This window comes from Mesocricetus auratus, unplaced genomic scaffold, assembly GCF_017639785.1.
Source record: "Mesocricetus auratus isolate SY011 unplaced genomic scaffold, BCM_Maur_2.0 Super-Scaffold_100004, whole genome shotgun sequence".
NCBI classification, from domain to species: Eukaryota; Metazoa; Chordata; class Mammalia; order Rodentia; family Cricetidae; genus Mesocricetus; species Mesocricetus auratus.
Window position 1 is genome coordinate 29,274,285 of NW_024429189.1, and position 25,019 is coordinate 29,299,303.

At 41.4% G+C, this 25,019-nt stretch overlaps 1 protein-coding gene across 1 annotated transcript in view; it reads right to left on the reverse strand.

Moving 5' to 3' along the window:
• The window catches only part of Pla2r1 (phospholipase A2 receptor 1), a 120,664-nt gene that overhangs the window by 11,711 nt on the left and 83,934 nt on the right, over positions 1-25,019 (reverse strand). The window contains exons 14-23 of the mRNA XM_005068998.4: positions 24,737-24,821; positions 19,626-19,758; positions 19,050-19,085; positions 18,431-18,588; positions 15,264-15,328; positions 14,469-14,572; positions 11,783-11,919; positions 2,676-2,793; positions 1,876-2,006; positions 1,287-1,434 (exon numbers count right to left, since the gene is read on the reverse strand). Coding sequence (XP_005069055.1) covers positions 1,287-1,434; positions 1,876-2,006; positions 2,676-2,793; positions 11,783-11,919; positions 14,469-14,572; positions 15,264-15,328; positions 18,431-18,588; positions 19,050-19,085; positions 19,626-19,758; positions 24,737-24,821 — 1,115 coding nt within the window. The remainder of the gene's footprint in view (positions 1-1,286; positions 1,435-1,875; positions 2,007-2,675; positions 2,794-11,782; positions 11,920-14,468; positions 14,573-15,263; positions 15,329-18,430; positions 18,589-19,049; positions 19,086-19,625; positions 19,759-24,736; positions 24,822-25,019) is intronic.

Below are 25,019 nucleotides of genomic sequence, written 5' to 3' on the forward strand. Positions count from 1 at the left end.
AGGGAGTTTTATCCCAGATACAGAAATATACCACATGACATATTTAGCCACAGATACTATTTTTGGAGCTTTAAAAAAGGAGTGAGTGTGAACTGGTTTATTTTTAAGACTTGCTGTTCTTGATTTTTTTTTTTCCGAGACAGGGTTTCTCTGTAGCTTTGGAGTGTGTCCTGGAACTCACTCTGTAGACCAGGCTGGTCTTGAACTCACAGAGCTCTGCCTGCCTCTGCCTCCCGAGTGCTAGGATTAAAGGCATGCGCCACCAACGCCCAGCTGCTGTTCTTGTTTTGAGTCAGAGTTTCACTCTATAGGCCAGGCTGTCCTGGAACTTGCTGGCAAGTGCAGGCTAGCCTTAAACTTGGTAAGCTTTTGTTTTTCTTTTTAATCTCAAGAATAGGGGTTACAGGCAGTTAAGACAGTTGTTCTTTTTTTTTTTTTTGGTTTTGTTTGTTTGTTTTTGTTCTTTGAGACAAGGTCTCTCTGTAGACCAGGCTGGATTCACAGAGAGTGAGTTCTCTGCCTGCCTGCCTCTGCTTCCCAAGTGCTGGGATTAAAGTCATACACCACCACTGCCTGGCTTCGGCTCCTCACTCTTTTTCAACATTGTGGGTGACTTTTAAAATTGCCATAATAAGACTATGTTTTGATCCAGTGTCAGTGTTCTTTGCAAAGTGGTATATGTTTGGATTTAACCCTCACTCTGGAGGATTAAGTGGCATTGACTTATCTGACTGTGGAGTTCAGAAGTAGCATCTCTGGAGGGTGACTGAGTTGAAGCAAGGCCCTGACTGAATCTTGGTGGCTTTAACTGGAGAGACAACCAGAGTATGCTCACCCCAGTCTCTTGCTATGTAATATGACACCTTGGAAGTCTGGCAGGGAGATGAACATCATCACTTTGACTTTGGAGGAGAGCAGTGAGCCAAGGGAAAGTATTTTTCTTTGTGCCAATCCTGATATCATAGTGTGGGAAAATGGATGGGTGCAGACAGAATCCCAGAACATAGGAATAAAGCTATTTAATGGTCCTAGGGTTGGTGTGTAAACTTGGTTATCTGTCAGATGGCTTTGGCAGTCCTTGGGACACAACTGGTTATCTGTCAGATGGCTTTGGCCGTCCTTAGGACACAACTGAATGGCATAGTCCCAGGAAGTGGAGGGTACATGGCTAAATATACCCAAGGACAGAGGACAAAAAGCTCATGCTGTTAGCTGCAAAGATGATAGATAACAGCTGTGTAAGGAAGTTTGGAAATAAAGGGAATGAAACCCAGATTATTCCTTACCTTGCATTTTTTCACATACAAATCCATAGCCTTCTTTTCCACAGTCATCAAAATACCACTTTCCAGTGAAATGAAAATTAGGGTTACTCGATATCAGGGCACAGAGAGGAACATGCTTTTGAACTTTAGAGGCGTTATCACTTGGTATCTTTAAAGGAACACATATGTTATAAAAACATGGCAACGACATTATTGTCACATTGGAAAAAATTATTTAGGGCATAATTTAAAAAACAAAACACCATTATTATCTTAGTTACATCTAATTAGAACCAATTAAGAAATCTCTTCATAGCCTCTGAGATAAACAATCATTGTGATTTGTAGTGTAATTGTGTTTATGGTACCCCATGAAACTGTTATAATGTTCTATTATTAAAAATTAACATATGGCTAGTAAACTAATACAAATTTATAGCTTCAAAATACGGACAGAAAAAGTTATAATCACTAAGTCTCAATCATGATCTCTTGTTAAAATCATGTAAAAATAAATAAATCTTGAGGGTTTTAGAATACAAGTTAAAGTGTACAAGACCCTGGGTTCAATCCCCAGTAAATCTTGCCCCCAATAACTTTTAAAACTTACATTTATTATGCCAGATGGAGACCAGTTAGAATATACCACAGGCTTCCTATTTACCCACTTTTCATGATCATCACTTCGTAACCCTATCCACACATTTGTAGTCTGGCCGAAAAGATTCATAGTAATGAAAGCTGGAAAATAGAAATATATTTTCTAATAATACCACACAAGTCACCAGGTCAGCATCAAATGCTGTTCATAGAAATAATTCTATTTAAATGACAGGGAAACTTCATTATGACTCAATTGTAAGAATTCCTTGCTTTGTTCTCATTAAGGTAATATAGCATCTTTAATATTGGTTTCAGTCTAAACTGACTGAAATTAGCTGGGTAACCTGAGATTTCATCTGATCATTAGCAAAATAATTTCCAGTATTCACTTCCTACTGTTTTAAACAAAAGAGGATTAATGTATCATATTTAAACAGAAGTAGATAATTGCCTAAGTTTCAAGTTAAAATGTGTAGGTGAACTCAGTGATCTTTAAAAAACTTACCATGCAATTATAGTAGATATTCCTGAGAAATTACTCTAGCCATTCTAGAACACATGTAAATATGTCCTTATTCTCTCCCGTGTAGCCATCCAGTGAAAGCCTCTAATGTCAGCAGTTTCTAGGCAGCCTACTGACTCACACAGATGTCTGGGCAGAAACCCTGATGCTCAAACTGAAATTTCCTGTGTTCTTAGCAATACAGTGTTTTAAATGTTGATTTTTAAATGAAAGTTTGAGGTGATGTTTTGATTAATACTAGAAGGATAGTGGCCATTTGGCTTGGTTGAACCCTTAGACTCTACCTTGTTCCAATTCACTTTCAATGGAGACCAGTGTCCCGCCCTTGTCAATGCAGAAGTCCTGAGCACCTGTCCAGGTCTTCAGCTCTTGAGTGTCTTTGGGAATCGACACTAGGAAGCACTACGAACAACAACAACACAATGCATTTATTCCTGCACTGTTCTATGTGGAATAAAACAATTTCACAAAGGCACCGAAGGTCAGACTTGGAAAAGATAATTTTCTTAGGCAGAGACCTCATCTGTCTTCTGCCTGCTCTGCAGGAGCCAATGAAGCTGCTTTGGGGTGAAGAGATTTTGTCTCATTCATATGAGGCAGAGCAGAAGCAGGGATGTGTTTGCCGCCTGAAATGCCACAGCAGAGTGGTCTGCTTGGTAGAGTAGGGCACTCTTCCTAAGAAGGACCCAGTGTTTGCAAGGTTTACAGTAGGGGATTTGGTCTAAGAAGGAAGGAGTGGTATAGCTGAAGTTTTCTTGTCCCACCAGGTTCTGCTGCTTCAGACCCAAATGAACACACAGAGATTCTATATTAATTATAAACTGTTGGCCGATGGCTAGGGCTTCTTATTGGCTAGCTCTGTCTTAATTATTAACCAATTCCTATTAATCTATGTATTTCCAAGTGGTCTTGGCTTACTGGAGAATACCTGGACCTGTTACTCCTTTGTGGTCTCTTTGTGGTGCCTCTCTGTCTACTTTTCCCAGAATTCTTCTCATCTCCTTAGTCTTGCCTATCTTCCTACCTGACCCTATTGGCCAAACAGTGTTTTATTCATCAACCAATAAGAGAAATATAATACAGAGAGCCCATCAGAGTGGCTTAGCTAGATGCCATCTATAAAGAGACTTCCTTACTTCAGTGAGAGATGAAAGGACATGGAGGATTGAAGCTCACTAGAAACTCAGAGTCAGCCACGTACCAGAAAGCACACAGGAAGTTACAGAAAGACAATGAGGGAGGTAAGAGGAAGCCGAAAACAAAGGAGACAACTGAGGAACAAAGATTACCACTGATGCTAAATAGGACACAAAAATACAGACTAGATTTTCACCACGAGGTAGGCGACTTTAACAAAAATTTTTTATTATGTCACACACATGAAGGTCAGAGGACAACTCTAAGGAGTCAGTTCTCTCCTTCCACTGTGGGGTCCAGGGACCAAACTCACACAGTCAGTCAGGCTGCTGAGGTAAGTGTTTTTACCTACTGAGCCATGGTGCAGGCCTGTGACTGTCACGGTTTCCTTACTATGAGATGGTATGAGAATCAGAATGATATAATTGGCCTAGTGTGCCCATCTTGCTCAAGAAAATGTAAACATGGTAGGAACAGCTGAAGTAAAGTCAAGAGGGAGAAAGAAGACTGAGACACTAACACTTCAGAACAGATTCCACAGAAGTCAGGAGAGACTTCATGCAGGGACATTGCATCCAGAAAGTGATGACAATTTCTCTTTACACTCAGCTGCCTCCTCAGTGAACACAGCCAGCCCTAGTCATTGGCAGGTCTGACCCCAGGATTGAGCTACAGAGAAAATTTCAAACTAACCCCAGTTTACCTAGAAACACGAATATGAGAGTGTCGCCTTTCCTGCCTTACTTTGGGATGGTGCTCTTTTCCCTTATTCTCTAATTTCTGACCTATCAGGTATCATCTCCTCTCGACCACCATTACTCCAGAAAAGCAGAGTTAATCTTCTTGGCACCACATCAAAGATAATCCATAAATACCTGTCTAGGAGATAAAAGACCCTACTATGAAACGACTATCAATTTCAAGGCATTTAGTGAGACAGGAACCTTGGAGGAGAACAATCCCACTAAGTAGTATTTATGTATCCTTTCCTTTTTTATTTTCTCCAGTGTAAACCTTTTTTTTTTTTTTTTTTTTGAGAAACAAGGAAGTCCAGTTATAGGGCAGTTGAAATGGCTCAATGGGAGAGCACTTGCCACACAAGCAAGATGGCTGGGATTCAGATCCCCGGAACTCATATAAAAAAGTCAAGTGACATGGGGGCTTTCCAATAGTAATCCCAACAAGTGGGAGGTAGAGATAGGGATCGCTTGAGCAAGCTGGCTCCAGTATTGAGAGCCTCTGTAGGGCCCCGCCATGACAAGCTCAACAAAGGCCTGAGTTTCAGATTACCCTAAGGCAATACTTGGCTCCAGGAAAGATCACAAACTGAGACTACCCAGGCACCACCCAAGAATGGACCATCCAAGGGAAAGTACCTAATGGGTCCAACCATTATAGATAAGATTACCTAATATCCCTTAGCCCAGCACAAATGTCAACCAGTCAGGGGTCTTGAACCTTAGAAATCCCTCATCCCAACCTCTGCTATGATAAAACCCTACCCCAACTGAGCTTGAGGCTCCCTGATCTTGCCAATGTGTGGGACACACAGAGAGTCTGAGTTCAAACTTGAATAAAGGCTCTTTGCTTTTACATACGAGATTTGGTTTCCTTGTTGTTTTTGGGGAGACTCCTCTATCTGGGCATAACACCTGCCTCAATATAAAAGATAAAGAGCATTTGAGGAAGAAAACCAATGTCAACCTTGGGCCTCCACACGAGCGTGGACACACATACTCGCAACTATATAATCATATGTACTTACACACATGCAAACACTTGTATATGTACTCACATGATATGTGCATTTGAAGACAAAGAAAAATCAGTCCAAATTACTAACCTCATAGAGGCACTCTTCCCTGTTCCTTTGGGCACATAAACTTGTCTCTCTCACTACAACATTGACCCAGAGTGTTCGTGTCCTTCATCTGTGTGACACTGGACTGAACATGCCCAGACATGCCCACATCCTCTACCTTAACCTTGTAGGCTATGTGTTTTATGTGCCCACCTCATGGACTTCTCCAGAGGAGTAGGTAAAGACTCTACAAGATCACCACGCTTCCACTCCTGGAGGAGAGCAGCATTCTGGGGACAAGCCCAGTGGTCTCCTTAACTAATGTAGGCAACAGGCACATCCCACTCTGATCTCCTGCTTGTGTTTCTGGTTCTCCAAGACACCAACTCCCTGTAGTCAATTGCACAATGACACTCACAGGCATTCTAGACTTAACACAGCAGTTCTCATATAGCATGATTTTTACTCTTGTGGCTATTTCCACAAAATCTGGGGACAATCTTAGTTATTTTTAGTTTGGGAAGAGTTACCGCTGGCAGAGGCAGATGGAGTCTACGATGATGCCAGATACTGCTGTGAGTGACTGTATAATTTTCCCACAATAAAGAACTATCCAGGCCAAAATATTAGTAGCCCCAGGGCCAGTTTTCCCAAAACTCAGTTCTGGTGGCGTCTTTCTTTAGGATTCCAGGGCTTTTTACAGTTTTTAGGGTTAAAAGTCAGAAGCTGTGATGCAGCCTGAGTTAGTGATCAAGACAGGAGTGGGTTTCCAAGTCTCCTGCATACCTCTTTCTTGTTTGCTTCACAAAGAAGCAGAATTGCCTTTAAAGGAGTTTCGCTTTATAACAACCACCCTTTTATCTGTTCCTTTTTACTCTGCTTCTTTCTTCTAATTACAAATCCCAACGAGTGGCACACACTAATTATTGGGAAGTCTTATCATTTAATTCGAGTTCACCTTGTGTTCAGATAGTCACTAATGAACTATTCATAAATACCAGTGACTCTTGCTGGCTCAGTTTGCTCCACCCTTCTTTGCAGGAAAACTCGCTCTTCACAGCCTTACATGTTTCCTGCAGCCAGGATCTATTTGACAGTGGAACTATGGCATCCTATTACCGCAGGCTTATTTTTCTAAAATATACCATATTTACTAACACACTATGAAACAGTGCTGTTAATAATTAAGGCAGAACATCTGGAGGAAGGATGGCACCCTGATTTTAACTTTTTTACCTTCTGACAAATTTGCAGAATGTGATCAAGTTTTATGCATCTCTGCTCACAATTGTGAATTAAGGAGGCCCTATAATATTGCAAATAAGCTAAAAATAATAAAACTCCTTTGTTCCAAAGTAGTTTCTGGTCAACATTTGGGAATAGTATCTATACTATTTCATTCAAATGTGGTCTCTTCTCAGTTTCTCTTCAGTCATTGTCATTGAATGTCTATGTCTGAAACTTTGTGGATATCCTTACCCTCTCCTCCTCCTCTGCCTTAGATGCTACTCAAGGAGCCATTGACACTGAACTGAGGTCTGGAATAATGATATACAACATATAGACACATAGACACACACACACACACACACACACAGTGGGGGGGAGTGGAAAGGGAGAAGAGAAAGAAAAAGATAGGGAAGACTTCCCTTTTGACCCTGCTTCTTGTCAAACTTCCCATACGTCATTAAGCTACATTATCACACACAGAGAAGATGATTTATGAGTCATTGGGAAGGATGTTTAGCATCCAGATATCTTGCTTCTTAAAACTCTTAAAAAGGCGATTAACTTGTCAGCTGAGGTTTTTTTTTTTAAGTAATAAAAATTAGTCCTTGGAAGAGTTGATGAAGAAGAGGGGAAGTTTAATGGCCCATAATGTGTTGAAATTTGTTCGGAACGTATCCCCCACTTTTCTTTCTGCAGCTTCAAGAATTAACGGGGGAAACGGTCCATTGGTGCTAGCTACCTCTCTCGGCAGCAATCCTTCACTGGCTTCCAGACTGTCTGAGTAACACCAGCACCAGTCTCTTCTTATTCGTGGTTTTCACTATCTCAGCTGCAGTTACAGTTACAGAACTGAAGTGCAATGACAATAAAGGTAGGATATTTGTGTGGGAAAGAGATCAAAATAAAGAGGGGGGACAGTCCCTTAATTTTGTTATGAGACATTATTTTATTTTATTATTGGTTATTGTGATTCTTCCTCTCTTTTTAAAGATTGTTTTTATATGTGTAAGTTAGTGCCGGTGCCTGAGGGTGTCAGATGCCCTGGAGCTAGAGTTAAATGCAACTGTGAACTGCCCCCTGTGGGTGCTGGGATTTGAACTTGGGTCCCCTGGAGGAGCAGAACAGGCTCTTAACTGCTGAGGATGCTCTACAGTCCCTACAGTTTCTTCACCCACCTCGTTCAGGAATGAAACTTTATCAAAGTTACACCCTCCTCAGAAGTACCCTCACATAAAGGCTTTCTCTACAGGTGGCTACATTGGGAGGTGCTGTGGCCATTGAAGCCTTAAGAAACCAAGGTGTGCCCTCACAAAAGACCACAGGACCCTAGTCTCCATTTCTCTGTCTACTCCCTACGCCCATGGATGTTCAAGGTACAAACGCTTGCTTTTTGATTCTAGTTTAAAATGAAGTTTTGAGATAAGGTAGGCATTTGTTTGTACCCGTAACTACTGGGATGCACTTGTTCTAACGGCCTTAAGAAACTAACAGTCGCCGGGCGGTGGTGGCGCACGCCTTTAATCCCAGCACTTGGGAGGCAGAGGCAGGCGGATCTCTGTGAGTTCCAGGCTGGGCTGGACCGATAGCCTCCAAAACAATACAGAGAAATCCTGTCTCGTAAAAACCAAAAAAAAAAAAAAAAAAGAAAAAAAAAAAAGAAAGAAAGAAACTAACAGTCATATGGATGAAGTAATAGCCAATCAGAATCCAAGTCTGAACCAAAATCACGTAGATGATGTAGGGGAAAGTATTTATGACATATGATTTGAGGCTGTGTTCTTAGATGTGATACCAATAGCATGAGAACCAGAACAAAAAGTGGATACACTGGGCTTCATCAAAATTATAGATTTGCACGCACCAAAAGGCATTATAATTATAAGGGAGAACATCCTTATAATTATCAGGGGTAAAATCTGATAGGAATTCATTACACATAATACCAGAAAGAATGTCTATAATTCAACAGTTAAAAACAAACATATGACTTAATTAAAACAGGGACAAATGACTTAATTAAACATTTCTCCCCAGTACATGAATGAAACCTCCTGTTACATATACAATTGTAAATTGTTTATTTGCTGGGAAAAGACATTTGTCAGTTTCTCAAATACCTAAGCAAGAGCATCCTGACTTAGCAATTATGCTTCTAGGTTTATCTCCAGGAGGAATGAAAACTGGAACTTGGAAATGTATACACTGATGTACATTGTAGCATTATTCTTTTCCTATTTCTGTGGAAAATGCCAGTGACATATTGACGGAGATTGCATTGCTTCTGTAGATTACTATGGGTAGTGCTGATATTTTAATAATTGCAATTCTTTAAAAAATAAATCTCATACAAATTAAAAGAAGAATATGAAGCAAGATAATCAAACCAAAGTGAAAGATTCGGTGGGCTGCAGAGACAGCTGACCTGAACAAGGCGGAGCTCATGGACCCCAGACTGATGACTCTCTGAACATGGGTGTCAGTGAGGAGGCCTCCGGTACAAGATCAGTATTTATCCCTGGCATACGAATGGACTTTGGGAGCCCATTCCCCATGGAGGGATGCTCTCTCAGCCTGGACACATAGGGAGGGCCTAGGCCTGCCTTGGATGATGTGACAGACTTTGGAGATCCCCCATGAAGAGTCTCACTCTCCCTGGAGAGTGGAGTGGGGATTGGGTGGGGGTTTGGGGAAGTTGATGGGGCTTGTGGGGGCGGGGGAGCAGGGGAAGGAGAGGGAGCTGGGATTGACATGGGAAGCAAGCTTATTTCTAATTTAAATGAAAAAAAAATTCAGTGGGCTAGAGGAGCTGGCTGCAGTTCAGATTGCAAGCCTTTTTCCACTATACACTCTGGCAATTACGTGGCATCTACAGCAGCAAAGTTAGATTAGTTAGCTAAAGTAACTTCTGCCCTAAACAGAGACTTATACTGATGGACAAATAAAAATGTAAAAAGATGATATAAGAATGAGACATCAGGATCTTCCTTTCTTAGAAAAGTTAGCACATGCAGAGCCACTGTGGTGTCTATGACCAAGGAACAACAGAATGCCAGGATTAGACTTCTAAGCAAATTCTATAGAGATATAAATGTGAACATTGCATTATGCCAGAATTTGAATAATAACTGCAGCAGCTTTGGCCTGCGGACTTTTCTTGGGTATTCTGACCGTTACGAGTTAATAATACTCTGCTTGGGATATGGCAATTTACCCAGGCTGGCTTGAAGATTTTGTTTGGTCTAGTGTCCTTGTAGCTACAAAAGCAACTAGCCTGAGAACAGACTGTCATATGCCTCTAGATTATTAAAAATTGGGTTATAGGGTTGATGAGTAAAAATGGTTATAAAAGATAACTGTTTATCAATGATGTCAAAACTTGAGGGGAAAATGACTATAAAAAATAGTTCTATTCTGTGATGGCTTATCAATGATGACTAAAAGATGTGTAAAAGGCAGTGGAACACATGTCCAAAACCAAAAATGATATGATCTATGTTTTGGAACAGTATGAATGTATCCCTACTTACTAAATTCTGTGGAAATAAAGAAGCATGCTGGCCGCTAGTCAGTCAGGCTGCAAGGTTCTCCTGACCATCATTGCCTGGCTCACCTCCTTCCCTCCCTAACTCCTTACACCCTCTGCTGGGACCTGTCCACTGATGGGGACGGCTCCAGATGTGAGTAAAAGGTGGCCACATGTTGCATAGGAATAGCTTCTGAGCCAGACATCTTCAGCTCAGCTGTGCTTCCTGCAGAAGATTGCCCCAGCTGGACTCGTTGACTGCTTACTATCACTGGGAGGAAGAGGGTCATGAGACCCTCATCTGAGTATGACTTCATCTACTGCTTCATAACACCTGCTGCATACAACTCTGCTCTGACTACATGCGGCCTAGGGGAGGGGCGAGGGTATATAGGCAGGGGAAGGGTAGGAGAAGAAGGCTCTGTCCATGAGACTGTGCCATCATCCTGGACAGGTAAAGACTTTCTCATAGGGCGACCCTTTGCCTATGCTTTGTAAGGAAGCCCAGTAAACTGAATGGCTCTCCACAGTGACTTTTGGTCATAACATGGCTGAGGCTTAAAGGCATCATACTAAGTGAGCCAGTCATAATGAATACTGCATGTCTCCATGTACAGGATTCAAGTTCAGACAGACATGAGGTATAATGGTGGAGCCATTTATTTAGGAGCCAGGATGTGATGCGGGAAGAGGAATAGGGAGTTGTTATTATCTAATGAATGTAGCGTTTTGGATCTGCAAGAAGGAAAAGGACGTGGAATGCACCGTACAACATACTGATGCCGAGCACTGGCAAGCCACACACTGAAAATGACTCAGGTAGAAAATCCTAAGGTGTGTGTATTTCACCATGATTAAACTAGCCATATGTGACTAGTTAACAGTGACAGCAAGAGGGTGAAGAAGAGTGTGTGACCCAGAACTTAGATTGAAATCTGGCTGTCTACAAAGAGCAATTTCATGTTAGCATATGAAATTATGACACCGTTTCATGTCTTAATTCTCTAAGAGTTAAACAATTATAGTTTGGGATTTGTCTTAGTCGCTTCTACCCAAGGCCTGTAAAATTATTTTTATTACAAAACATAAGGGATGGATGCAAAATCTCAGCCTTAATTGAAGGGAGAATCAGAGATCGTAACCCTGGTTGACAGCGTCCCTGCTGGCAAGCTTTTACTCTTAAATTGAATTCAGCACTGAAGCATCAGTTTTATGAGGCTCAAAATGACAGTGACCAAATGACATTGTTAGTTCATCAGTTTACAGGTGGGTAGAATCCTGCTGCTTCTGGGCGGGGAAGATGAGGAGGGATGGAATACAGGCCCTCTGAAGTTTATTGTTTATTTGCAGGGCTTATGGCTGGATGAATTGTCACGCAGGCACACACAGGTGTACACACACGCATGCGCTGCACACACAAACACACATACACACACACACATATCTAGTGACTCATACAGCACAAGGGATACCACTAGTAAAATCTACAAATGAGGTGTGGAGGCACAGTTGCCTCACATGAAACTTTTTTGTTCCCAAAGGGAAAGCTTCTGAAGTCATTGGAAAGCTGTGACAGTGACATCTCAGGTCACTGGTGCTAAACAAACAAGCAAACCCCCAAACTACACTCACTTTTAGTTACTTTTCAACTGAAGTTCTACACAAGAGAAACAAAGGTGACTTTACAAGAGGAAATGTACCTTATGGTTAAGATAAAGCCAGTCCTTGGGGCATGTCCCGTGCTCCATGGGTGGTTTCTCCTTCTCGATGACCCATATTTTCGCTCTCTTGCAAATGCTGGGCATAGAAACAGAACAGTTCTCAGTCCCCCAGAGCCCTGTGGGAGGAGACAGGTCAGAAACACCGTAGGAACTAGGACAGTCCCTTTACAATCTTTGAGTCAATTTTCATGACTGCTATGTTTTTGTTTTGTTTTGTTTTGTTTTGTTTTTTTTGAGACAGGGTTTCTTTGTATTGTTTTGGAGCCTGTCCTGGAACTCGCTCGATAAACCAGGCTTGGTCTCGAACTCACAGAGATCCACCTGCCTCTGCCTCCCGAGTGCTGGGATTAAAGGTGGGGGCCCACCACCACCCGGCGACTGCTATGGTTTTTAATAATCTTATTTTCTGAAGTCTGGAAACTGAACTAAACTACTAACCATAGTGATCTCTAGTGACACCTCCTCAGGCAAGGTGCCTCCTGAGTAATTAGAAGGGAAGAATGTAAAGAACTTTCAAAAAAAGGAAACAAATGTTATAATTGAAACAAGATTAATTTGAAGTCCTATGAATATGACTTGGGAAGAAAATAAGACCTCATAGTCTTTAAAGTATCCAACTTCAGCATACAGGGAAATGATCCTAAGACAAGAAATAGATCATCATTTCTAAAGATTTTAAAACATTTCTAAACTTACATACTTCGTCAGAAAATGCAGGTAGAGTACACCTAATGTAAATATCTAAATCTTAAAACATTTGAATCCTGACACGGTATCTGGAAAGTCTCAAGGCATTTCTAGTTTCAGATGTTTAGCTTGGAGACAGCTCACTGGTAAAGCCCCTGTAAACACCCACAACTTGCAAGCATCAAAACACATCATCCTCGTGTCGGATAAAAGACACTCAACCTACATGATAATGCAGAATAATTAAATCGGGAACTTCTTAAAAAGGAGTTTTTCTCAGTCTTGACCCTTATACAAGACAGACTCCCATATGAACACATCTTCTCTAAGACAGACTCCCCAACTTCCCAGCTTCCTGCAAACCAGTCTTTTAGTTTAGAATGGCTTCGCTTCCAGAGGAAAGGTGCCAGGGTGCCGGTTAACACTGAGTAAAAAAATGACAGACAAGCTGCATGCACAACGCAGGGCAGGTCCAGCTCCTTAGATCAAAAGAGGGGTAAAAACCATGGGCTTCAAAGGGGGGCTGAGCTGTGACTGTCAGTGTGGACCCCCAGCCGTTCCTGCCGAGCAGCCCTTTCCATAGGCTGTTGTGACACCTGCGGGCAAAGCGGATTAACTACAGCTTCCCCTAACTGCAGAGGCCCGCCCACGGGGGAGGGTCACTTTTCCTCTTTATTTCTCTCCTGGCCATGTTCATTATGAAGATGACTTTTTGGGGGAAAGGATGGCTGGTGTCAGTAGACACTCAGGTAGGCAGGACTCTTCTCAGAACACAGAGAAGGCAGCTTCTAACCTCGGGGTGCTATTGGGTCCAACTTGCAAACAGGTGCTTGTCTAAGATGAGCAGTCGTCAGGGCCAGAAGTAATAAAATAATAATTAACTACAACAACATTAACGATAATAAAACAGTGAACTGAATGTAAGGATTGAAAAAGGGCGAATTTGTTTTTATGGGCATTGGTGTTGTCTGCATGAGGATACCAGATCCCCTGGAATTGGAGTTACAGACAGTTGTGCGCTGCCATGTGGTGCTGGGAATTGAACCCCGGGGCCCCTGGAAGGGCAGTCAGTGCCCTTAACTGGGGCCCCCTTTCCAGCCCTGAACATAGGTTTTAATTACACGAGGGAAGATGGAAGTAAGTTGCACAGAGGTTAAAGTTTACACCTAGGAAAGCAGAGATGGGTGAAAGACAGCTCCACACTGACGTTTCACAGAGAGCAGCATTTACAGCACATTTTCCCCACCGTATCTTTTGATGAGTTCACCTTTACAGTTTTGGTAATCTACTTTTGGTAATTTTCTACTTTTAGTACATTTTGCTTCTGCTCTCACTCATACCTTCTTTTCGATGTAGCTGCTTCCTGTATATTTTTAATTCTACTCCTACTTCAGTCTCAAGCTTTAGCATATTTCCTGGTAAAATTAGTGAACAATTCTTAATTGTTTTGGGTAGGGACAAGAAACATCTGTTTTGTTTATATTTGATATGAAAATGCATGTTTGTCTTTAAAAAAGATTTCCTAATTTCATTATTGTATGTGCATGAGCATTCTGCTCAATGCATGTATGTCCACCATGTGTGTGTCTGGTCCCAGAGGAGGTCAGAAGAGGACATTGGATCCCCTGGAACTCGAGTTACAGATGGTTGTGAGCTACTATGTAGGCGCTGGAAATAGACATCAGGTCTTCTGGAAGAGCAGCCAGTGCTCTTAGCCTCTGAGCCATTTCTGCAGTCACAGAAGTGCATGTCTGTAACAGTTTCAGCAGGTTCACTTTGTATTCTGCTGGCTCGTGAGGACTTAGGCATTTGTAAGCTATTTTCAGGAATGTGACTGCATGATTTCACGGGATGGGTGGGCATCCAGAAATCAGACAGCTAATGAGATTGCACACAATCAATGGAAACCACATGAAGGAGCCTGGCAGCCGCTAGGCATGTCAGCAGTGTAAACCCAAACATGGGTAAGTAAAGTAACCTGTTACAGAAGAAATGAAGACACATTGCTGGTTCTGGTTATCCACTCTTGTTTCTCTTCCTTTGTCCCAGTTCTGGAATATCACAGGAGACCCATTATGCCAACTGCGGGAAAATTTTTAAAAAATTGAAAAGATCATTGTTTTTTCACATGTGTGTCATGTCGTAATCACTATGTACATTTATGCCACATGCATGAAGATGCCTGTGGAGACCAGAAGGGTCCCATCAAATACCGTTGAGCTGGAGTTACAGGAGGTTTGTGAGCTGCCCATTGTGGGTGCTGGAAACCAAGCTCTGGAAGAGAAGCGAGTGCTCTTAACCACTGAGCCATCTCTCCAGCCCCGGGGAAAATTGAAAAGAATTAAGTATGTTCAGTATCTGAGTCCATCCTTGTAGTTCTGGGGTATGGACTGAAAATGTAATAGTTCATTCAATTTGGGTAAATACATGCAGTATCTTGCCTACAGTTAGTACTGCATTGTATACACCAAAGTTTTCTAAAAGTCAAGTTTGTGCCATGGTTTTATTACACACACACACACACACACACACACACACACACACACGGGAAGGCAAAGGCTCTCACAGGTGGTGGTGCACATGGTTGTGGTGTAGACTGGTATTAGTATTGACTTAAAAAACACTAGTGCCTTTGATTAGAAGAATGAAAATTTGTATGTTAAGGATAACAGTTGAAGGCTATTCAGTAAACTGGTCACCAAAATCCAGTCCGATCATTCTGCACATGCAACTTGTCAAATGATGCTAAATACAGATTAATCTCGGTTCATACTGAATTGGGTCACTGGCTGCTCCTTCTTCAATTCCAATCCACCAATTCACGTCAGTCTTTGATATCTATTAAAGGGAAGAAAGGACATAGCAACATTTATTGATCTTGCTCACATTTTTCACTATTAAGATCAACGGAGATGCTACTAACTCTTTGTTTACTGTGATTTTACCAAGTTACATAGGAAGAGCAACTAAGGGCTGATATCTACAGAAAACTTGAAACTGCATTATTCTACAACACTCCTTGTTCATTATGAAAGTGAGTTGGAATGAACCATTGAAAATATTTTCTGTTTCATTCAATGTGAAAAGCCAAATTTCTAACTCTGTAAGAAGCCATAAAGCACAAGAGAGAAGATGGATTCTTTTTCTGACTATAATTAGTGGCATCTTCTCTCAGTGATTTATGGAAGCTCACTGCAGATGTCACATCTATTTGACAAACAAGGTACAACGACATTAACAGAATAAAGATTTAGAGTATATGTATTAGGCTGTTAAGCCTTAAATAGTGTCAGCATTCAGAGAGAAAGACATGGCATAGGACAAAAGAATACTGCAGAATTTCAATGTCTGACAGGAGAAAATTACCCTTTATCCATTTTATTAATCTAAAGCCAATATTAATCACTCAGCCTAAGCACAGTGAAGTATCAAATGCACACACATGTTCACACCGCCCAGCAGATGTAATGCTGGGCTTACGGATCAGGAAATGGAAGCCCCCCCCTTTACCATGAGAGAGGAAGGGACAGAAAGATTTCACTGAGCCACTGCGTGTGGTGTGGTTCACAGTGTATTTGCTCTCTCTCTGTGTGTACTGAAATGCAAATTAACTTTTATATGCCAAGACCTGTTAATTTTAAGGCATTATGTATTTAAATTTGTACTCTTGTTTCATTTTGAGAAGGCTTGGGGATAAATTTTAAGATATATTATTTATTTCCATATGAATTTCAGAATGTGATAGCTTACTGACATTCTAATTTGAAACAAGTGTACTTTTACTTCTTATCATAGTGTGACTGCCTGCCAGACCAGCAATTTGGGAATATTGCAAGGGAGAACTACTATAATTTGAGACCCCTGAGGAGTTGTTTCATGGACATGTATCCACACACTAAATTCAGATTTCCATGTTCAGACTTTGGAATAGCTCTGTTGAGGTCTGATGTGGGCGTAGTGGGAGGCCACAACTTCATCCCATCTAGAGAAGGCTCATGTGTTGCCAGGCGGAGGTGGAGAAAGCATTTAATCCCAGCACTCAGGAGGAAGAGACAGACCTGTCAGTTTGAGGCCGGTCTGGTCTACAAAGCAAGTTCCAGGACAGCCAGGACTTTACACAGAGAAACCTTATCTCAAAGAAAAAAACAGAGAGAAAGAGAGAAAGAGAGAAAGAGAGAGAGAGGAGAGAGAGAGAGAGAGAGAGAGAGAGAGAGAGAGAGAGAGAGAGAGAGAGAGAGAGAGAGAGAGAGAGAGAGAGAGAGAGAAAGAGCATGAGTGAGCTCATGGGCAACAGCAGTCAAAATAATGGCCTCATGACCTGATTGCTCACTGTTCCAATTTAGGACCTTTAAAGACAAAGTATGACGTGCATATCTTAAGTGGCATATTTACTTGAATTAAGGTATGGTAATCTCCTATCACATTACAGTTGTGATGTATGTGGTAAAGAACTTCACTGGGCAAGCTTCATGGCAGGCAAAACATCCCAGTGTGGAAAGTAAGAATTTTAAAAGTTAGCCAGGTATATGTCCACAACAATAGGAACCTAGTAATAGGTGCTAGAGAGAAGAAACATAAATAATATGACCATAGATTTCATAAGTCAGTTACATGTGTTTTGTGCTCAAGTAACCCTTCTAGTTAACATTACATGGAAGATCACTTTCCAACAAGATGGAACATCTCATCCACTACAATTTCTAAAACAAAGGCAATCTGTCATATTTTATGTTTTTACCAAAGTGATAAAGGACTTTGATTTATTGTAAGGGCTTAAAATGCCAGATTTTGGGAAGTAATGGATTTGATATATAGTTTTAGAAGTGTTTACAAACACAACTCAAAAGTAATAGTGAGTTGTCATTTTAAAATGCAAATACTATAGACCGCAAATAAAAGGAGTAGCCAAGTAACCTCTTGGTGAGCCATTCATGTCCAATAGCTGTTGTAGCTTTTAACATTTTCACCATTGATCAGAAAGAGAAGATTGGTCTAAAGAAAAACATTTAAAGCTCACCCTGATAACATCCCATAATCTGTTATCAAAGAGGGGGAGGAAACACAAGCATTCTTCAAAAGAAAAAAATCACTTTTTTTTCAGACTTTAAAAACTGTACCCAGCCTTCTATCTTACATTAAGTTCTTCTACACTCCAAATAAGTGCTATTTTTACCTTTCACAGTCCAAGTTACTATTCTTCATAGGAAACTGATATGAAAACCTGTTATTTAAAAGTAACTGCTTATTCCAACCTTTTTTGACATTTAAAGGGTGGATGGGTATGCCTCAGAATCACATACCATGACCTCCGCAAGTTCGACTCCTCATCCTGGAATCAGTAAGTTCTCCTGCATTGATCAGTCTGCAAGGATATTCTTAGGCACGAAACTTCCTACTTGTGAATGTTAATGCTCACCACAAGCACCTCCCTACTACTAATAACAACAAAGTGCCAGTCATGGGTAGAAATACATATTGCTTGGAAATCTACAGCTAGACCCAGCCACACTGAATATGTATATGTCTCCGCCTTCCCTAGTCCTTTATATTGAACTCCTAACTCACAAGGTGACATGTTGGGAAGTGGGAGCCTCTGCTAAGTGATTAGACTTTGAGTGTGGAGTCCTCTTGAGTGGCAGTAGCATCCTAGTGAAACAGAGCCCAGAGAGTGATGAATGAATCTCACTGAACAGAACCTGACTGACTTAACGCCATTGCTATTACAGAGTGAAGCCAAGGGACACAGCAGCACAACAAACTCGTGTCTCCATTGTTTTCTATTAATCTGTGCAGTGGGAAGGAAAACAATCCTCAAAAAAAGCCATGACTTTTACGGAAACTTAAGTGAGTGCCTGGAGTCAAATCTTAAAAATATCTCCTCCCCCGAGGACAGAAGAAGGTGTAACTGTGAGTTTCATGTAGTGATTTGTATGCAGGTACCGCTCTGATTGTGCTGTGGATGAATTCTTGCTCCTGAGCAGAGTAAATCGTGAGGATGTCACTCTTCAACCAGCCGCAAACAAACGCATGCTCATCCCACTTTCCAGGGTAGTGGTAGAAGAGATACTCGGAATCCTGGTGAAAGATCCAGGGCGCATCTGCAAGGAAACCAGATGATGATGTTGACCGTGTCAAGACCAGTGAGAGACATAAGGCAGACTTGACAGAGTGGGGGCTGTGATTGACTCCCACAGTAGTTTGTAAGTTGGCCACTTGGCATTTTAAAATGGGGTGTAAGTATGTATGGATATATATGACACATGCACATTGTTTATTTTCTTAGTCTACCTCACTTTAGACCCCTTCACTAGTTTTCAAAGGTCAGAGATAGATGCACATTTTAAAATAATATGCCATGAAAATGAAGTTGTGATGTTAATTTCAACCCTACTTAAGGGTATATTTATTACTTGGATTATACCTTCTTGATCTGTTAATTTGAACAAATTAGGTCCAGATTGATATATAAGAAAACAAACAGTATAGGAAGGATAGGATAATAACTGTCCCTTCTGTGCTGTGTATTTAGAAGTTTGAGAATTGCCAGGTTGGCTCTTACCGTACTGGTACCATTCTGGAACTTTGGGTCTCACATCTACAGAGTGAAAGCAAAATATCTTGACTGAGCGTTTTGCACAAGTGTAGCTTCAGAACTACCTCACTCTAACCACGCTGTTCCTATTTCACCCCCCAAAAAAACCCCTAATTTTAAGGACAGATACTCTGTTCTGTTTAGATGCTGTGAAGAGTTCCAACATGAAGAGGAGTCTCTAGAGTCAAAGGACATGGACTCTCGCTGGGGGCTACTGCGTGTCCCACACTGTGGGAGGTGTTTCCGCACATTCAGGGTACAGGTAATCCTGTGCGCTTGCAATGTCAGGGTGACATTTCTTTCATCTGTACTTACTCCACAATGTCAGCTGGTGACCTTCACTCCTTGGCACAGGGCACTGCGCTGGTTTCTCATCCTTTCCCTGCTATCCCTGCTTACTACATTAGCGTAGCTAGAGTTGCCAGTTGGGCTGTTGGCTGTGGGGCTCATGTTCTAGTGCTGAGATTTTGAATCTCTGTGGCTCTTCATTTGAGAAAATGCTACACATAGCTAACACTCGAACACGCAGGAAAGATCTTATACCTCTTGGAATCTTGCATATCCACTCGTGTTTGGAAGCACAGTTCAAGGGCAGCAATGTTTTGTTGGCCTTATACACAGCACAGTTTCTTGCATCTTCTCCAAAATAAGTACTGTCTAAAAATGAAGAGACAACCTGCGACAGATGAAGTTTGTTATTCCTTAATGATGATTCCCCCAAAGGAGTTTCAGGAGATCAAAGGAGGCATCTGTGAATGCATGTGCTAGGGGTTGTCACCCCTTTGCAGGGTCCAACGACCTTTTCATAGGGGTCACCTAAGACCAGTGGAAAACACAGACACTTACATTGTGACTCATAACAGTAGCAAACTTAACAGTTATGAAGTAGCAAAAAAAACCTCATTTTATGGTTGGGGTCACCGCAACATGAGGGACTGTATTCAAGGGTCCCAGCAATAGGAAGGCTGAGAACCACTACACTAGGGAGGGATTTCAGAGGGGTCTTCAGAAATGTCTACATGTCATTCCAGGGTTAGACTTGTCCACATTTGTGAAGACTAAGCTAATGAGTACTGAGCATTTTTTTAAATAAAGAGGCATGAGGGACTGGGGATATGAGGCAGCTTGTAAAGTGCTTGCTGTGCAAGTATAAGGACCCGAGCTCAATCTTCAGCACCCACATTAAAAAAAACTAAAAAAAAAAAATTCAACATGGCAGCATGTGCTTGCAATCCCAGCACTGTGGAAGTGAACGTAAGAACCCTGGGCTTGCTGGCCAGCCAGTGTAGCCCAACTGGTAAGTTCAAGTTTGGTTGGGGGTCTGTCTCAAAAAAGGTAAAGCGTGATTGAAGAAGACACCTGACATTGTCCACTAACTTCCACACACACGTACAAATATGCACCTGAGTACACAGGCACGTACACACATTTTTTCTACTGTTTTCTCCAGAAGAGATCAGACGCGTGCTTCAATCTGAACTTGCTCAGTTGTGGTGGTTTGAATGAAAATAGGCCCCATAGCCTCATAGGGAGGGACACTATTAGGAGGTGTGGCCTTGTTGAAGTAGGTTTGGCCTTACTGGAGGAAGTGTGTCAGTGTGTGTGTGGGCTTTGAGGTTTCAGAAGTCTAGGCCAGGCCCAGTATCTCTCTCTCTTCCTGCTGCCTGCTAATCCAGATGCAGAACTCCCAGCTCCTTCTCCAGCACTATGTCTGCCTGTGTGCTGCCGTGCTTTCTGCAGCGATGATAAAGGGCCAACCCCCCTGAACTGTAAGTTAGTCCCCAATTAAATGTTTTCCTTTATTGGGATTGCATTGAATTTGCAAATTGTTTTTGGTAGAATAGTAATCTTCATAGAATTACCAACTCATTAATTCTGCCAATTCATGTCAACTCAAGTGTTTTCCTCAATGTCTTTAGAGATTTAAAAATTTCATTATTAGAGATCTTTTACTTCCTTGCTTATGTTTACTCCTAGACAATTTTATTTTCTTTGAGGCCAGCTTAGCCAGAGCACTGTGTCTTCAGAGTTAATTTGCGTGAAGGCAATGGTGGTGGTGTCTTCCTAAGGTCTTTCCCTTGGTGATTGTCAAGAAAAACCCTAAACCATTTAAATGCCATTTTCTGAAGGTCTTTGAAAGGTTCGAAGACTATCTATCTATCTCAAATATATCTCTCTATATCTAGAAAACCTAACTTACCTAACTGTAAGATCTGATTATTATAACTATCTATATTCTGTATTTAATTATGCATTATTTTTAAAAGATCAGTATAAGCACAATACTTAATCAAGAGGAGAAATATACACATCACAAAATTGTCTTTGAATTTGTAACAATAAATGAAAAACCATACCCATACCATAATTCCCCTTTTTCCTTTAAAAAGAGATTGGTTGTGATCATTAACCAATTATAAGCAACCCCATTTAAATGAAAACAACGATTTATAAACAATATAGGAATTTGGACGTCGCTCATTCCAAACTGCTTCGTGCTGGAAGGGGGCGCTGTTCATACCATGGGGATCATGACAAAACTCAGAAACCTGTCCTTAGTTTCAGGGTCTGTAAGACTGCATCATCTTAGCTGTTTTAGATGTTGAATCACCTGGCCCACTGCTTCCGGGGGTCTTGGTTCATCAAATCACAGAAGCCTGGAAGGAATCCTCAGCTTTTCATTTTCTGTAGAAACATAAACAAAACCTCTTTTCCAAAGTAACATATCCTTATACTTAAATTTTGAGGTCAAGGCATTTTCAAAAGATATAAGTTGGATTAATTCAGCAGCATTTATAATCAGGTGTACTTTAGCAGTTGTTCCTTCCTTAACCATCAAAAAAACTGAAAAACACAATAGCATACAGTATCCAGACTCTCTGTGTACTTTCCATCTTTACGTGGCTTATTTATTTATCTATTATTATTATTCTATTTCTTTTACTTTTATTTATTTTTCTCTGAGACAGGGTTTCTCTTTGTAAATCCGCCTTTCTCTGCCTCTGCAGCAAATCCTACCAGCGTGCGCCACCACAGCCGCTTGGCTTCTCTATTTATTTATCACTATGCCGTTTCTTTTTCTCTCTCAATCTTACGTATATTTTTAAACACACTGTAAACATTTAGAGGTTTTTCTTCATCCAAGTCTGACTTTACTGTAAATCTTTATGTTTTTCTGGCCATGTGTCTTATCTGTTAAAACCGCGGCTGTTTAAACTGCAGTTTTTCCAAGATGGCGGGCGTAAGAGTGATTCCAGCTCAAAGTCTCAGTCCATGCTGACATCCAGTAAAAGCTGCCGGCCTAGAGATGTGGTCACTGCTACTTCCAGCTGTATGTACATACCTTTCAATCATTAGCAGAGCCTTTTAAGAGAACCTTTCTGGATTTTTTTTTTTATGCTGAGTCAGGAAGACTCCCTTAAGTGAGCTGTGTGAGTCTTTGATTGCCGCTAGCAAAACAGAGCCCACCTGAGAAAAATGCTGCTACCAAGAACCCATGCTTTTCTCCGTTCTTTTGTTTCTAAAATTCCTTTAAAGCTTTTGTCATTCTGCATGGAAATTCAGTCCCGCTCCTGATCACCATTATGTAAAGAGAAGCCTTTTCCTTGCCAGCAGCTTTGGTTTATCACCACCAGTTGCCTGGGCTCTGCTGTGTTGTAGTCCCCAAATAACACACAAGACGCTGTATTAATTATGAAGCTGTTGGCCTTGCTTGTTCCTTATTGGCTAACTCTGACTTAAGTATTTATCCCATAATTGTTAATCTAAGTATTTGGGGCAAGGAAAAGGCTTCTCTTTACATAAACTGGTCCAACTTCTATGCATCACACTTCCCTTTCCAGGTGTGGAATGACTTTAGCATCCCTTCCTTTTTTGGACCTTGGTTTCTTTGTTAGCAAAACAGACAGACACAGCTGAGGGATCCAAACCCTCTCTAAGTCTCTTTCTACGGTTTGTTCTTGACACCCTTGACACCAAAGGAGCAATGTTGGAGTGGAAAGCATGGTTAGCATCCTTTCTAAACTAGCATTTCTTTGTCGTTCTTGTTCCCTGTAGAAGCACACAGTTTTTTTCTTTTGTTTTGTTTTCCCTTTTCTTGTAAATCTCTTCTCAGCTATGAATTTGAACCCATCCTTTGAATAGACTTTTTTTTCTCAGTTGGTCTTTATCCACACATGGCTGCTAGTGTTTTACAAACTGGGAAATGTCATAGTGCTGTAGCTTTAGAGTCAGGTTACTGTATGCAGGTCCTGGCTGCCTTTTGTAATACTTTAGGTGGATTAGTTGTCCTATTGTCCACTGGGTCGAGGGACTGTAGGATGGAATGTGATCATGTGCAATGCACCTAGGCCGCAGAATGTCAGGAAGGTTTGGGAAACAGCAGCTGCCTCTAATGTTCCCTAAAGGCTGGTTCTAACCACTCCCTTTCAGAGTTGAAATGGTATCATGTAATTTTCCTTGTCACCTTGATGAAAGTCTGAGAAATTCTCAATGTACTTCAAAAAACAATACAACATCCTGGTCCTTCTTCCCTTCACAGAGGTTTGCAAGTATGGGTGGAATGAAAGCAACACTTTCCCCTACTTCTGGAACTATTTTGTCTGACTAGGAAGGATTATTTCTTCCTTCCTTCCTTCCTTCCTTCCTTCCTTCCTTCCTTCCTTTCTTTATAAATATTTATTTATTTATTATGTATTCTGTCTGCATGTATCCCTGAAGGTCAGAAGAGGGCACCATATCTCATGATAGATGGTTGTGAGCCACCATGTGGTTGCTGGGAATTGAACTCAGGAACTCTGGAAAAGCAGCCAGTGCTTTTAACCTCTGAGCCATTCTCCAGCCTGAAGGGGTTATTTCTAAGAGTGACAGTACTTGTCCTTTTTCAGGAGAGAGAGAGAGAGAGAGAGAGAGAGAGAGAGAGAGAGAGAGAGAGAGAGAGAGAGAGAGAGAGAGAGAGAGAATAAAAACCATCCTTAAAAATACTTTCTCTCTCTCTCTCTCTCTCTCTCTCTCTCTCTCTCTCTTGTTCTGTGTATGTGGAGGGGAGCAGGAGCAGGCAGGCAGAGACAAGAGAAGGAAGTCCCATGTCTTCCTCCATGCTAACCTCTCTCTCTACCTTATCACTTGGACATAGGGTCTTCACACTGAACCAGAAACTCACCATTCTGGCCAGGCTGGCTGAGTTCTAGAGATCCACCCTCTCTGTTCCCCAGCACTGAAGTCATGGGTAGTTGTATCTACTTTGTTATGTGGGTACTGTGGATTTGATCCTCATGGTTGCAGAAGCAAGCATGCTTACCCACTAAGCTATCTCATAAACAGCTCAGTAATTTCTTTTTCACTGTGACATGGATCAAGGTCCCATTCTCACACAGGCATTGTGCAGGAAACAGGGGAGGGCAGCTGTTTCTCTGAGTGGGAGGCAGTTTAGGGGAGTATTTTTGGAGATTTGGATTTCTTCTCAGGATGAAATATAAGAGTCTCAGAACACCATGGTTTCCCAAGACTTGGTACAATAACTGTTATGGCCAAGACCTAATGCAAGTCTGCCAAGGAGCTACAGCCACTTCTAGACTCTCTTGGCTGTTTTACTAAGTTGGTCCAGGACCGCCTGGCTTGACTTCATCTCCCATATACAGTTTGAAAAGACTTACAGGCGTCCCATCAGACCACTCCCAAGAACCGGCATTCATGGGGTTCCTTTTATTGAATCCAATCCAAAACTGCCTTTCTTGTGTCCTAGGAAGAGAAGAAACAAAAGTTTTGTCTTTCCCATCTTATTCCCAAGGTCAGACGAAAGGTTCTAAGACACGGTGAAACATTCTTGTGAACAGGAAAGAGCTGATGCTAATTGGCGGGATGGGATGAGCTGACATAAATGGATCAAACATCATTTTATATGCAAAAGCATATCCTATGAAATACGGGGAGACATTT